Raw genomic sequence first — 15915 nt, forward strand, 5'->3', positions numbered from 1 at the left:
TTATATGTAAAGACCGCAGGAACACTAAGAAAAAGGCAGAAGATAATGTAAGGTATATATAGTCTTAGTAATTCTTTTTAATAAAAGAAGCGCTACGATCCTATATTGGAAGATGTTTTCCCCGACCATCTTTACATAAAGAGTGTAATGTTTATCTAGCTGCCAGCAACACTCAAGCATTTACTAAATTAATGTTCGGTAAAATGTGCGAATAATTTAATTTTAACTTGGTTTTGGTTGTGTCATTTATAGCAAAACATTTTCCTTATTTTCTGGCGAACCCAAACAAAATTTTCTTTATCTATGCTTGACATGATTTATTTTCTTTAGTCTTTTAATTGTTCAAAATTTATCAATACAATTTCCAAACTTCTTTTAAATTAAATTAAATTTTGAAATTTATTATTACTTCAATTTTACAATTTCAATATGGATGGTAAATGATTTAAAAAAAGTAGTTCGTCCTGTTTTTTTAACTTCTTAGTTCTCACATTGTAACTACTATTCCGATTTCAATTTTTTTAATCCAATTGATGTGTACAGCTTTACAAAAAATATTAAACAAAGACAATTTTTGGGGATTTATTGTTACGGGCCACCACCGTTACGAATACAAGGATAATCCGAGATAGTCTAACGTAATTTCCAAAAATACATCAAAAAAGTTTTTGCAACATTTTAACCAGCAGCAAAAATTTAGTATGTTCTTTTGTGTCATTGTACAATGGATTCAGTAAAATTTGATATTACTAAATACTATGATAGTATAAATTTATGTAGGAAAATCTATACTGTTCAAAAGGCGTTGGTTGTTTAGCAAAGAATACTGTGGGCACACTAGGAAGCCAACAATCAAAACCAACCAAGTGGGAGTGTCTATAAATACGTTGATTAGAGTTGGGTGGATGTAGTGGTAATGAGAGACTTGAGAAAGCTTGAGAACAGTACAGTACGATACAGTACAGTGTTGAGTGGGAGTCTATGGTTGGTTGGTTGTGTTCAAAATCAAAATTACGGTGATTCTAATAGAGACATAATAAAGAGAGCGATAAGGAGAGTAGAGTGATGGCTGGGATCGACTGAACTTAAAAACAATCGGTACGGGTATCTATACCTTGAAGGGATCTCGTTGCATTTGGCGTTCAGTGTGCTATCAGAGCACTTCACTGAGGCTGCGGCGCCATTGTGGTTGCTGTTGCTTGTTTGGTGTTGGTGGTTCTTATTGTTGGGGGCAAATCCGAATTGGAACTTTTGGGCTTTGGCCGCTGACACAGGTGGCTGATAGGTTGAGGGGCTAGAGCCGAGGGCAGCGGCGGCAATCGACGACTTTATGATATTGTTAACCCTTGAAGCGCGCGCAGTGGGCGGTGTGAACGAGCAGGGTGTAGCTGTAGCAATGGTTGGGGATGGGGTTGGGGAAACTGGTGGGGCTTTCGGGGTTCTAGCGCTACTAAAATCGGAGGTGCTCAGGATGGTTCTAGCGGTTGGAGTGGTATCGGCGCTCCATGCGCTTAAAGTGGAAGGAAAGGAGTAGGCTTTGGATTGGTAAGATACTTGTCGCGTTGTTACAGCGGTAACAGTTGCTGCAGTGGGTCGGGAGGAGGTGGGTGGTACCATTGGCGTGGTGGTAGGACGCAGCGTCGTCGTGCTTGATTTTATAGTGGTCGTAGCAGGTTGGTCAGTGGGCAAGTAAAGTTCTTTAATCTCATTGACTGCTGCCTTTATTTCGGGCAGTGAATACTCGTCTACGAATTGAGATGAGCCACTCTCATCGCTGTTGCTGTTACTGTCGCTGCCGGCAAGGAACTGCCTGAGCTGTTCGAGGACGTTGGCAGATCTGAATTTCTGTGCCCGCCCGTTGGCAGATGTAATGTACCCGGCGTTCTGAAGACTCTCTGCCAGAGTGCGTTCTACCGTTTGTTTTCGATATTTGTTAGAGTAAAGAAACTTGACAGTTGGACGGTCTGTTATCGCCACCACGTGTTCGGTGGAACTGTAGGCTATCGCAACACCAGGCTCTTCTATGCTGTTTTGTTGCTTGGTTAGCAATGGCTGCCTGATTAAGGCCTCGGCTCTCGGCTCGTCCTGACTGCTAGCCTCATTATCAATTGTTTTTGGCTTAAGCGACTTGCTGAAAACACTTTGGACGCCATCATCGGAATCCTTCGCTTGCAAGGCGTCTTTGTAGGCTTCATACTTTTCCTGTGGCTTCGCTGTTGGCTCCCCAAATGAAACCCGCTGATTACTGAACACCCGGACGCGTTGAGGCTTCCGTTTCTGATACGGACTGTGATCATATCCGGACTGCAACCTAAGCTTTGGAGCATAAGTCGTGGGCTCGTCTAGGCCGTTCCCGAGACTGTTTAAAGTGGCCGCCGTATAACGAGAACGGCCTCGGGGGGGCATTAGGGACTGCGACACCCGGATGGGCAAAGAGGCGATCAGGGCGGAAGCGGTCGTTGGGGCAGCAGTAGTAGTAGTTGTCACTTCTTGCGGTGGTGGCTCCGTGGTAGTAGTAGTTGTTGACGTGGTGGTTCGCAGCATATTTGGCGCAGGTCGCTGAGAACTAAATGTGCTGAGAATAGCGTCACTTACGCTAAAGTTACGTGCGTTTCCTGTTGCCATAGTGGCCAGAACATCTTGACTGGTATTTCTTACATATGTGGTCATGAAAAGATTCTTTGGCGGTTTTGAAGTAGTCTGAAGGAAGGGCGGAAAGGCAGGTGCGTTTGTGAATCGCGGTCTACCAGTTGTTCGCAGTTGGTGGTGCTGGTGCTGGCGATCCTCCTGGAGCAAGTTTTCCAGACTTTTGTACGGTGAAACATATCGCACTGCCGGGTTGGCAGTCACTCGATTTAGGCTGTCTTTAAAGTAATTGGCGCGGCCTGCATAACTCAGTCCCGGTACAATATACCGTTCCGTGCTTGGCGGCGCCAAAGCATTTGGTGTTGTAGTGGTCCTGATGGTACTATTAGACCCAACATTGTCATTGGAGGTGGTAGGAGCTGATGTGCTCGTACTGGTACTTGTAGTTGTGCTGGGACTTAAGGTTGTTCCCCTATAATAGGCCTGTTTAATTGTGGGTCTTCCATTGCGCCAAATGCGAAGAGGTGGGGAATATGTTGTGGGTATAATATCGGCAGACTCCTCTGCCAAAGCAGCAAGTGTTGTTGGGAAAGTTGTGCTTGTGCTGGAGGGCAGACTCTTCTTCTCCCCAAAAGTTGGCCCTGACGCATTACTTTCGATCTGGTTCAGCTCCACGCGCAAACTAAAACCGTGCGATCCACGTTGCAGACTATATTGAATTGGCTTATTTGGTCGCGTTGTACTTGAACTATCCATTTCTTCCGGTGGTGGTATCATTCCACTGTTTTCCGGAGCTCTGAAAATCTGTGGCGCCACATCTGATGTGATGTAGGTTTGAATACGTTTGCGTTGGGTCTCTGATTCCTTCGAGATTGACTCGAATGAATAGCCTTTTTCGCGATACGGTATATCACTGTTTACTGAATCAAGCAAATTTCCCCGAGGACTAGTTCCATAAGCGGCAGCATTGATAAAGTCTAGAAACTTTGGCGAGGTGCTGGTTTCGAAGGAGCGACTTTTTGGCGGCTCGGCCGTCTGAACTTGAACGTTCTGACTTTCGTCGAAGACAGTCTCCACGGGCTCCAGTTGATGACTGTCTGATTTGTCCTTTACCAGAGGCCATGGCGTAGTCGGAAACGGGGGAATTGGGGATAAGGTTTGGGCGGGTACTTGGTCTGGCTCTGTTTTGGAGGAGTTTGTAATGTTTTGAACGTGACGGTTTTTGGTGGTATTTGCTTGGGGCAGGCTGAGTGTGACAGAGTTAACCAGCGACTTAGCAAGACTTTGGAGTTTGGTTTTAAGAAACGGATTGGAACTATAGGTCGATGGATTCTGGGGAGGTGTGGGGCTGGTCGTGGTGGTGGTTGGAGTACTGAAAGCATGATTACTAGTTGTCTTTGATTTGTTGGGATCATGTTGTTTATATGGCTTATTTGCATGCGCTTTCGAGCTGTTGAAGAGACGTGTATTTGAATAAGTTTTCACAATAGTGTTAGTAACTTTTTGCTATGTGTATAGAGTATCCTATTTACCTATCCTTTTGGTTCTCTGATTTCAAAATAAATTTTAGTTTGTGGTTATCTTTTTCGAGTGGGTTGCAACAAACAGCTGCAAATTACGAATAGATACATGCTCATGCGTACTTATATTCCGCGACACCTAGCGGTTATCTTATGAGTAGATCATGCGATGATACAAATATTTAATCACATTACAGGGAAAACAGAAGGGAAGAAAATGTGTTTAAACAGTCAGCTGAGTTTTAGATCGTTGGCATGATACAACACCATATCGCGAGAGCCTAACCAAAAGTGACTTCACAAATGCTGCTGTTAGCATGGTAAAAAAACTACCTAAACATACTGGGCGAGTGTAACTGTGTGTTCTGTATTATGCCAAATTTTCAAAATGCACGTGGTATGCGAGAATGAGAGCTTATAAAGTATATAAATAATAATAAAGCCAGCTAATAACTGCGTTGTATTTGCGTTAGAGAGCGACTGCCAGAGAGACTTTAGTTTAAACGTGGTTTCAGGGCGCTTTTGCAATGACTAGTGAGAATACCTTGCTTGTTTTTTTGTTGTTGTTGTTGGTGGAAGTGATGTCGTGGTTGTTGTTGTCTCGGTCTGTGTGACCTTAACAGTTTGTGTGGTGGTGATGAAACTATTAGTTTGGCTCCTGCTGAGTGCCGCAGTCGATTTTGTGCTCTGGAGTCGCGTAAGAGGCGCCGATAGGCTCTTGACGGTAGGACCCACAACATTGGCGATTAGGTCGAAGTCATCTGTATCGGTTTGGGACTTGGACTTGGATCTAGTCAAAGTGCGCTTGGTCTGATCGTAGTCCTCTACCGACCCGTAAGCGTACTCTGCAGAATTGGAGAAGCTGTAGTCGGCAGACCCGAACTCCGGAGGATCGGTTGTGGTAAACGTGTCGTAGTAGGTGCGAGCATCATGAGGCAAGGCGGATGTCGTGGAGGAGGGGGCGCTTGAAGGGGTGGCCCGGGACTCCAATCTTTGTATGGCCACCTGTTCTGTCTGTCTGATAGATAAATGCATTGCACGTATTGGTTTGGCAGTAGTGTTTAAATTTTGATGTGGTGTGTGGCTGTTTGTGACTGAATTTGTTCATTTGGCATGGTTCTAACTAGTATTGGGAGACGAGGTCTAAGGGGGACTCCTCAGTGCAGGTGCGCTAAAATTCTCTGCAATGCTGACTGTTTCTGTCTGGGTAAGGTCTCTCGAGGTTTCCTTTGAGATGCTCCCATTTACTCTGTGTTACGACATATGATTATCGTTACTTACCTCTGCGGAGAACGCGTTGGCTGATCGTATACATTTTCCTGCTCGATCTACAAAGACAAATAATATAATATTATATATTGTATTTATCGTGGAAAATTAATTTGTAAGGATTAGATAATTAGACCACTGTTTATATCAATCTAAAACACCTTTAGCGATGTAAAAATGTCGTGACGATCGCACTTTCAACACAAAATTTCTGAGATTAAATTTGTTATCTAACAATGAAAGGACATTTTTATTTTTTAAAATTTTATCTTTCGTTAAAGAGTTTAAGCTTTTGTTTACCCACCCGTTTTTTTCCAGTGTGCATTAGAACAAAATTTGATAAGTGTGTTATTTAATTAGAAAATATATAAGTTTAAAATGATCGCCAGGACTTTTTACCTCGTTAAAAGGTATGCGAATCTTTACTACATGTACTGCCGTCCATAGTGATATTTCAAACATTTTACTATTGGGTTGTTATTTGTTTTCATGATGATTGTTATTACACATATAAATATAGGAGATTCCCTAACCTGCGCATTGATGTCCTCATCGTATTCTGTGGTGTAGGTTAAGGACGGCTGGTTGCCGTAAGACGGCTTCTGTGGGGGCGTCTGGGTTACCGAGAGTTCTAGAGGGCGATAGGTTGAGTGTGACTGCTGTTGGCGCACTGTTGGGTGATACTGGGGGGCAACTGGCTGCTGCTCCTGTTGCTGCTGGTACTCTATATCCCTATATAAATCAATGTCGTCGTCGTAAACAGAATAAAAAGATGAGTCATAGGGATGGTGTGGGGCTTGTGCCTGCTGGTGATGTTGTTGTTGTTGCGGTTGCGCTTGTTGGAATGGTGTTGGCTGTAGCTGTTGTTGCTGCTGCTGTTGCTGCTGCGGTGGCTGATAGCCGCCCCCCCCATGATTAAATATGGATGCATTGTAGAAGTTATGATTCGGTTCTAACTGTAGCGGTGGAGCTTTTGAAGTGGGTTGTACAAATATATTAGCAGGTTCCGGCGGCCCTAGCGATGACGGTGAGGATGACTCAACTCTGTACACGTTGTTGTTTTGGTTGTTAAAGATGATTTGGGTGGTATTGTGTTGTTTTGAAGGTAGCGAAGATTATTTACATTGGCAAAAATTCACAGAAATTAATTGTGTAGATTATGAAGAAACAATGATGATATGTTCGTAAATAGGAGAGAGAAGAATGTAAAACGAGATCAAAAATAATTAAACTGAGTAAACAAAATAATAAGTTCCAAAGATGGAAAGATAGCAGATATATGAAAAAGAAATTAGCACAGGGTTAGAGTTAAGTTATAGTTAGAGTTAAAGAAGCCAAGTCCATTTGTTTAGTCAACTGTACAGCTTAGTAATGGGTCTAAACGTAGACGTATAAACAGTATTGCCACAATGTGGGCGGGCGGGCGTGGTATATGTACATAGAACGCTTATTTTCTTGTATTCATTGATATCTTGTGTATCTGTGTAGCGACATAATGTAATTTAACTATCTCGTTTTGCCTCGGCTCATATAGCTACCTGTGTCGTTCTGCACCTGAGCCGACATGTATGGAGTTCAGTTGCAGTCCGCCAAGGTTGCTCTGCTTGCTGGAGTCTAAAACAACGGGACCATTGGCGGAGAGGTTTTTTGTGTCCTGTTGCCCCTGGAGCGGTGACATCGTCATCCATTTTTGTTGTCCTCGCGTACGCGGACGCGCTGTGTATCGCACTCGCGTCGTTGGCGGCGCCGTGGAGGAGGTTGGGTCTGGATTGTAAGTCGAATGCAAGCTGCTTGTGGCCATGGGTGCTCGGGTAATGGTACTAGTCTGGAGGGTGTTAGACTCCGGGAGCTGAGGCCGCCGCTGCTTTAGTTCTTGAAATATGTCGCTGGGAAAACTGAGGAACGATGGCACGTCAGTATCGGTACTTGGTTGGTCCAGCTGCGAGAAGTTGGGGAACGGGCGGCGAGTTGTCGTAGCCTCCAGGAAGCCCGTTTGGAAGTTTGGTCGTACTTTTCCAGCAGACTCGGGGACGGGGGTGGCTGCCGTTATTTGTGGGCGTGGAGGAGCCATGGTCTCAGACATGGGCATATAAGGAGGCATTTGAGACGGAGGTAGTATGTCCTCATCCTCTTCGTAATCCTCGTCGTAATAGTCAACGCTGTCTAGAGTCGTGGTGGTCGGAACACGCAGAGTGGTGGTCGATGTGCTGGAGGTGGGACTTGGGCTTGAGGCTTGTTGGTTAAGTTGATTCTGAATGCCTTTGATGAAGTTTTCGTAGCCTTTGAGAGCTCTCGTTGTGGACGGAGTGGCAGGCGTGGGCACTGTCGGCTTGACTCTCAGGCGAGTTTTGGTCGTCGCTGGACTCGGCGTGGTCGGAATCTGAGCGGTCGTGATTGAGCTGCTAGTTGAACTTGAAATGCCTGTAACAGGGCGATGAAGAACCAGCGCGTTGCGCAGGTTGCCATTGACATTTCCATTACCGTCACTACTGACCTGCTTGAAATACTTGATCAACGGATTTACGGCTGGGTTTACACTGGCCAGATCGCTGGCCTTAAGGTTGGCCATGAACTCGTGGATGTTGAATTGAAAGTTTGTCAGCTTAGACTTGGGCGTTGTCGTGGTCGGTTCGCGCAGCGGCGCCTCTGTGGTGCTGATTGATTTGGTGAAGGTCTGGTAAGATTCTGGCATAGTGCTATTGCTGGCATAGCTAATGCCCACAGGCAAGTGCGAAATGTCACGGAACGGAACCTGCTGTAGACTATTGGGTCTGTTGTAGGCCAGATTAGGGGCCGATATCACATTGATGCTCTGAGTCACCTGCAGCGGCGTAACAGGCGGTCTAATTTTAATAGTAGAGTGCCCAAACTGGACCGGCTTGGCAGTGCTAAATATTCCTTTCATATTCTGGTTGGCTACAATGTTGTACTGGAAGTAGTTGCTCTCCGTCGTGCTGCGCTGTCCGCCGGCAGCGCCAATGCTATAATGGGAGACCACCTTGGCGGGGTAGTTGGCGGTGTAGGGGACTTGGTCCGGGTTCTGGTTGTTAAAGAATCCACCCATGGTGCTGTACGGACCGTTTGGAGTCACCTGGTGTGCGGGCTTTGATGGGTCTATGGGGGAGTAGTAGGCAAAGGGAGTATGCGGGGTGGTGCTGGCTGTGGGCACAAATGTGGTCCCTGAAGCGGGGGCCGGGCTCACCGGCTGATTGTCCAGATGGAAATAGGCAAAGTTTTCCGCCTGCAGATGTTTGCGCCGTTCCTTTAATTCCTTTAGCTGTTGAATCAGGTAGGGAAGCAGGTCGCCAGCGCTCGACTGCTGCTGCTGGTTTTTGGGGGGTCGCTGATTGTTTGGACCTGTGGCTGCCGCACCATAGTATTTCCCTGCAATGGGTCGAAAGTCGTCCTCCAAAGGCGGCGGAGGCAAAGACAGATTATAGCCGGTGTACACCACTTTTGGCTTTTGCTGGAGGAGGGAGCCAGCGGGAACGACCTGCTGCTGCTGGTAGGGTTGGTAGCCGGGACTTAAGTGATTATAATTGTGGCTACCGTGTGCTTGGGTATGGACAGGATTAGGCGGCGAGAGGTACGGGTTGTAACTTCCAAAGCTGTAACCTGTTTGCTGGGAATACTGTGGGGATGAGGGTGCGTCGATGGCGCGATAGTTTGGTCCTGGCCACTTTGATGACGCCTGTGAAACAGGTCGCAGCTGGCGCGCCCGCCTCTTCGACTCTCCCGTGACTACATCTTTATCTCCGCCCACTAATTCGCCGTTATCGTCAGGAATTTGTTCGTAGTCAAACTCCATGGCGGTCTCGATTTTCGGCTGTCTGATCTTCGAGGAGTATTTCCGTGGCTTAGTGATGGCGGCCGCTCCCTCTCCGAAGCGTTCTTTTGAATTGTTGGAGCTATTTGAGGACTCACTACTAATCAAAAGTGTGCCCAAGGTGTCTGGCTCCACCACTTCACTCGAAGTGTTGGAGTCGTATGAATTCTCAGTTCCTGAAGGCTCTGCAGGGGAAGTTTCAGTCACCCGCGCGCTAAGGTCGCGACGTTTGCGCCGCTTATCTCTATCGAGTCGGTTGTGGGACAGTTCGTATTCGAGCGTCTGGTCGTCGTTCAAGCTTTCGCTGTTTATGTTCAGTGATTTTCACAAAAGCGGTATGGTTGTCCAGATTTTGAGTTCGGAGTTTGGTCGTGTCGGTGTCGGTTGGAGCAAGATAAAGAGATAGTGCAGAATGCGATGTATGAGAGAAAAGAGCATGGTATACGATGAGTTGCATAAAATTTGGACTTGATTTAGCATCAGTAAAGTAGTTGAATCAATTGAAAAGCAACGATAGATGAGAAATGATCAACTTGCAGCATGGATTACTGCTTACCTGTAGGCCGTTCCAAAGGCATACGATCCGATCTTGCCAGCTTGGGGAATTGCATTAATACTGGCCTGGTGGATGATACCGTCGCGATCGCGCTGCACCTGGTTAACGGTGCTGGGTTGACCGCGATAAACTCTTTGCTGGCGATCGGACTCCTCTTCTTCCACGGGCGGCAGCGTTTCTTGAGCATCAACGTACAGCTTAACAAAATAGAAACATTAACCTGTTAGGTTTTTATATTCCCACAAGGAATTTTGAATGTTTATCAAATTATTTCCCAATTTAAATAACAAGAATCGATTAGAAATACATATGAGTAACTTTATAACCAATATCCCTTATAAAAAGTATTGCTTTTCAGTAGCTTACCTAACCTACGATGTTTACATTCTTAAGTCAATTCGCCAGACTGACCCTTACTCACCTTTGCAATTTCCTCCTGGGAGTCAATAAGAGGTTTCGGTTGTCCCCGCGACGTGATTACCGGATTGGGTGGCACTCGCAGCTCCGGAGGCGGAGGCGGTATGTGCTGGACCTGCGCTTGGATCACCTGGGGCGGAGAGCGGTGGTACTGTGGCGCCACCGTAGGCACCTTTTGTGTGCCGCTCTGGCTGCTAAAAGCGGCCCCAAAGCGCACTCGGCTGGGCACGTGTTGAGGCTGCTGCGCCTGGGTGTGCGTCTGGGTTTGGCTATTTGCGGGGCCGCGCTCCGAGGATGTGTCCACCAACTCGCAGCCCACGTTACGGGGCCAGTCGCAGGTCTGCAACTCGTGCGAGTACATCAGGCCCCCTGTGCAGCTTTCGAGCAGCGCTCCTCCGAAGACGCACACGTAGTACTGAGTGCAGTCCGAGGGGTGCGGGTAGTAGCCGAACTCCTCGGGGCAGTCAAAGCTAAGGCCATTGGAGCTGGAGGGCTTGACGTTGGTGCCAAAGCTGCGGGAGCTGGTGACACGTGAGGCTCGTTTGCTTTGTGCCTCTGTGAGACCTGGAAAGGAAACAGTATATGGAGATACATTTCTTTGTATTCGTATTGTATTTTTAATTCGCAGGCTAAAGATTAATGATTGGCATGGAAGCCTTACGTTTAATTAAAGCCAAATACTTTTTGCACAGGTCTGTCATGGTTTAATTGCACTTTTAAAACGTTTTTTATTTTGGCATGAAACATGTATGTGTAGGTTATATTGCTGAGTGTTTCTTGATCAATGCGACTTGCTATTAGAAGCATAGATCATAAAAGCAGTTTACACAGAGAACAAGGTTGCGGAAGTTTAAAGTTTAGATTAGGATAAAAGTGCTAAGTAAATTTCGTTTTTTCGTCGAGCTAATAATAATAGTCAAAGTCACCCAAATATTTCCAAAACTATTTTTTCGATAACTGCTTAAATTAATATATCGTTTGCATGCACAAAACAGTAATCTCGCCGTAAGGATGAATCCGTTGTTATCACCATGGTTTTTTTTTACCAGTTTTAATACCGTCGTCTGAACGGATTGTTCAGAGGTTATTCGCCTCAAATTATCGCACATGAACAAACCTCCGTTCAATATGGTTTTTTGTCGCGTTTCAGCGATCAACGACGCCTGCACAAGAGCAGAAGAAAGAACGGCAAATATGGTTGCATAATAATTGAAATATATTGCCATTATGGCAATCTACATCGCCAGACATTAAACCCAAAAATGTGGTTGCGGGCAAGCGGTTTACGCTGATTCTGTGTGATTCACATATTTTTGTGCAGCATCTGGAGATCAGGAGAGTCTATCTAGCCATGTCATGTTTCTACGCAAAATAGTCTCTCAGTTTTTAAGCTATTTGCTTGAAACTTTCCCAAAAGTTGTCTTCCTGTTGGGGGAAGACCATTTTGATATTGTTCCCAAAGGAACAATCAAGGAAAAAAAAATTATAACATTGCTGCTTTTTTAATTATTTTTGGAGTTCTTCGACATATTGTAATGGTTAAATGTTTCAAATTACGGTTTAAATATCCCATGGAAACAATATTTTTTATTTTGTAATTTTGTTTAAAAATTCTTTTTGACTTATTAATAATTTTACAGTTTAGAAATACGCTTTAAATTTCTTTAAAATCCGAAAACTATATCATATAGCTGCCATAAAAACGATCGAATAATTGAGCTGAAAATCATCATAGCTTCATTATTAAACATATACGCATATAATTTGAAATTTTGACATTTTAAAGTATATTTAATTTTTGCCATAGCTGCAGGGGTATTTTGAATTCGGCTTGCCGAAGTTTGCTTTTTTCTTGTTAATGACATATTAATTTTCTGTAGCTTTGTTAGTCTAGAAGCTATGGGAGTACAAAGTTGGATGCATTCGACGCTCAAGTTTTTATTAATTAACATACAATAGGCAAGGTAGAATATAAAGATTCATCTTCAACGACATTCACGTAGTATGCGAAATAGTTTCAAGGCCCTCGGAGGGCGTCTAGTTAGCATGCACCGGAGATGGCACTCCACAAGCTGTGGAATAAATGCCCAGAGCCCCATAGCGAATATTTGTTACAGTGTGCTACATTGTCCGAGTCTGGTGACTGATATACGGCGGTGGTGCACAATGAAAGCCAATCACGTGCCAATGGCAATTGACCATGCAAGAGCCTAGACCTGCCATCAGCATGGAAGACATTTGTATTAGGCAGCCCACACTTAGCAGGCCCGTCGAGGATTGTTTGTGTTGGTTGGCTCGTTGCTTGTTATTGCTCTTGTGTCGTTGCTGCTAGCAGTGCTATGCAGTTGGACTTTCTGCTCCACTAAACAGTACGACTATGTACGCTTTGACGGAACAAGCACAGCTAACTTTAAGGCTGATGCCGGAGGTAAAGCTAAAGTCGAAGCTTAGACTGAGGCTTGACTTGGCTCGACTGCTTTGTTGTTATGCAACGCGCAGTAATTCGACCATAAACCTGATTGGTTTTGTTTATCGCTTGTCATTTGTTGTTTTGGTTTTTTTTTTACTTCTCCACTTGTTGTACTTTTGATTTAAAGCGAAGAATACCCTTGCACTTTGATATATATGCCCTGAGCCAAAATAGAATCATCGCTCTTTTTGGCCGATTACACTTTGCCCCTATCATCAAGCAAAAAATAAGAAGCAAATCAAAAGCCTTACAATTCCGATCCGTCGTGGAGCTTGATTTTTTTTGTGGTATTCTTAAAGTGCACTCGACCAACAACTTCTCAGCCATAAAACTAGGTTTGATGAGCAACTTGACTTTCATGTCATTCAGAAGCGGCAATAAAACATGACACTCATGGCACTTTGACCATACTGCCGGCTCGGTACACATTGTAGATAAATAAGCATCGGTTTGGACAACCTGCTTAAGATCAGCGTGAGGCATTTTATTATCGATTTATTTGAATGGCGCTGCTTGGAAGATGTTGAGCATTAAAAACCAATAAAAGTGTCGTATCTCTGCGCGTTGAATTATTTATAGTAAACCCTGCGAGATATGAGGTGATGCTAGATCTAAATTAAAGAGTTCAAGCTAAGAAAGAAAATGTGTATAAATAGAAGACACACGGCGTTAATTTATGTTAGGCATCATTTGTTTAATGCCTAAGAGTCGTAGCCAACACTTTTAACGATGGGAGATAATTCCCAGGCCCAGACTATGTCTGACATGTTTGGTCCAAAGGCGCAATTTTGCCTGGCGAGGCGGCATTTCAACACTGCCTCCGACTTATTTAAAGCCATAAAATTGGCAAACGCCAATAGCACAGCCAAATTTAGACAAATGGCGCAAACCATCGCACTAATTGCCACCTCGTTTGGCAGCTTCGGATGCAGCCTCAAGATCTGATTTATGTCGACCGTAATGAGCTCTTTACCACATTGTAATGGATAAAATTTTCTTGGCGTAGTACTTTTACGTTAGTTTACTTAAAATATCAACCCATAAAGAATCTAAACCATCAATAAATTTACTTTCTTAAATCTATTTAAATCATTGAACGTAAAATTTTAAGTAACCACTAAAGAGTTTTTTTCTGTTTTTAGAGTGCAAACTAACTTAATTAATTAAAACCAGCATTTAAGTTGTCTAGATCGAAAACTGTCTTTTTGTACACTTATAAGTCTCTTCCACGACTCTCTGATTCAATTGATAGCTCAATTTCTTTTTTGCGTGGTTTGCGTTTGAACTTTTAATTAAACTTGGCAGACCAACAGAGAGCACCCGGCAAGTTTGTTGCCTAAGTCTTTCGATTCGCTGGGTGCGGTCCGCAATTAAATACACGCTCAGCGTACCGACAAGACGGAAATATAAATCATTGGCTGCCTGACCGACTGGTGGGCTTTCGTTTGTTTTCATTTTCAACAGACTCCCCAAATCAATAGAAAGAGGCGTAGCGCCAGACCTCGAACGCCACAATTAATTGTTGAGCTGACCGCAAATACAATCATTCGCTTTGCAGCTAGCACACGGCGCAGGCAAGCTTTTCCTTTCGATAGGAAAAGGCTATACTTCCTGCTAACAGGCTATGGGCATCCACTGACATACATGTGATTTAACTGCTTAAACAGAGTGTACCTTAATATCTGTTTATATTACCTACAGTTATTTTATAAATTGATTAAAATAAATTAGTTAATTAGTAAAACGTATGTCTAAGAGCACAAGCTCAACAAATCTTTTCAATACTTCTGGGATCAAGCGTTAAAGTTTTATACAATCGCGAGTCCTAACTTAAAGATAAAAACATTCCTCAGACAGGCCGCATCTTTCCATGCCATCGAAATTAACCAATTTTGATTTCAGCGTTCAGTGCATGACAGATTTAGGAGAATTGGGTAGTCAGAGATACAAAGAAATACAAATTAAATAATCGCCATGAGCAGTAGTTGCCAGTACCTATTTTCGAGAGTACCAGAAAACAGGAAATGCAGCACTTACTCTTGCCTCATGCCTCTTTCCCATTTGCTTTCCTTTTCGTAGCTGTGGGCCACATTCAAATACAAAGTGGAGCTCTGGCCTGAAGCGCTATTTGGCTATTATGTAACTAGCCTATCGACTGGCTTTGTGTTGCCACATATACAATCGACAATGTACAATCGGCTGTGGCTCTGTAGTAGCTCGCTTTTCCTCCCAACTTTTTTGGGGGAGAATGCTCCACTTTGCTGGCGAAGCAAAGGCTTTTTCGGTGGGGCTACTTCAAACACAGCAGACTTTCTTTGCACACTTTCAAGTTACGAAGAGTGCGCTGGTAGTAGGGGGTTTTTGTGTTAACTGCCGTGTCTAGTTTGATTTAATGAGTACCTCGATGTAGTACGGGCTGGAAATGTGTGCTTAGCTTGGGCTCCTGGTTAAGAGTTCGCTTATCGTCATTTAATGATCCTTTGGCCATAACTTGGTTATTCGTTCATCCAGCAAAATTGACTTTATGCATTTATCATCGTTAGGGCTAAGTCCAATAAATTAACAAAAGCTTGCCCGCTGGTCAAGCGAAGTCTAAGTTGAAACGTAAATATAGGTACAACAGATGGTTTTGGGCTGCTTGACTTAATCGTCATAGTCATATGGAACGGACACCTGTACATATCAACGGGCATGCACGCAAACGTTTTGACTTTCGGGGCACGCAGTAGAGCTTAAAGTGAACGCAGCAGTCCGGCAAGTCTCTGCACTCGTTATGGCTAGCAATATGACACCAGTGGCACATGATTTTATCAAATTTTTAAAATGTTAATTGGCAGCAAACTTTCAAATAATTTTCAAAATATGGTGGTCGCCCCCGATGTCTTATGCTGTTGGTTTATAACTGGTCTGCTCTAAAATGCGGAGGGAGCGCGCGATTTCATTGTTAGCAATACAAAGTCAAAAACCACTCAATCGAAAATATCTTTAGACAGTTCTAGGAATTTCAACGGTCCCATTGCTCTCCATATTTTTGCATTTGAGTTGCCCGAAAGTGAATGCTGGCCAGCAATGGCGACAAAAAAAAGCTCAAGAAAACGGCGCAAAAGTGGGTCAAACCGAGAATGTTGCATAACAGTCAGACAGACACCACAGCTCTCAACAGTGAGGCATTCATGCTAGTGGCACTGTGTGTGTTAGTATCTGAGATCTTTTTTCTAGTGGCAACAACTAGACCACTCGACGGCAAGTCGCTGCCGACTCCAACGACATC

General features: G+C 44.2%; 1 protein-coding gene and 1 long non-coding RNA gene across 18 annotated transcripts in view; both read right to left on the minus strand.

Moving 5' to 3' along the window:
* Positions 1–15915, minus strand: part of LOC128253599 (mucin-5AC) — a 35224-nt gene that overhangs the window by 3868 nt on the left and 15441 nt on the right. For 4 of the 17 annotated variants that reach the window (XM_052982119.1, XM_052982117.1, XM_052982118.1 and 1 more), the window contains exons 3-9: positions 10179–10738; positions 9758–9954; positions 6914–9505; positions 5909–6107; positions 5388–5434; positions 4651–5124; positions 1115–4036 (exon numbers count right to left, since the gene is read on the minus strand). In XM_052982119.1, coding sequence (XP_052838079.1) covers positions 1115–4036; positions 4651–5124; positions 5388–5434; positions 5909–6107; positions 6914–9505; positions 9758–9954; positions 10179–10738 — 6991 coding nt within the window. Of the gene's footprint in view, positions 1–1114; positions 4037–4650; positions 5125–5387; positions 5435–5908; positions 6420–6913; positions 9506–9757; positions 9955–10178; positions 10739–15915 lie in introns of all 17 variants that reach the window. The other 13 variants (XM_052982126.1, XM_052982127.1, XM_052982123.1 and 10 more) reach the window with 9 other exon arrangements.
* LOC128253626 (uncharacterized) lies at positions 10837–15306 on the minus strand. Its single transcript, XR_008267474.1, has 3 exons — positions 15045–15306; positions 13800–13829; positions 10837–10968 (listed from the first exon to the last, which is right to left on the minus strand). It is a non-coding gene; the product is annotated as an uncharacterized LOC128253626 (long non-coding RNA).

Source organism: Drosophila gunungcola, assembly GCF_025200985.1.
Source record: "Drosophila gunungcola strain Sukarami chromosome 2L unlocalized genomic scaffold, Dgunungcola_SK_2 000110F, whole genome shotgun sequence".
Lineage (NCBI taxonomy): Eukaryota > Metazoa > Arthropoda > Insecta > Diptera > Drosophilidae > Drosophila > Drosophila gunungcola.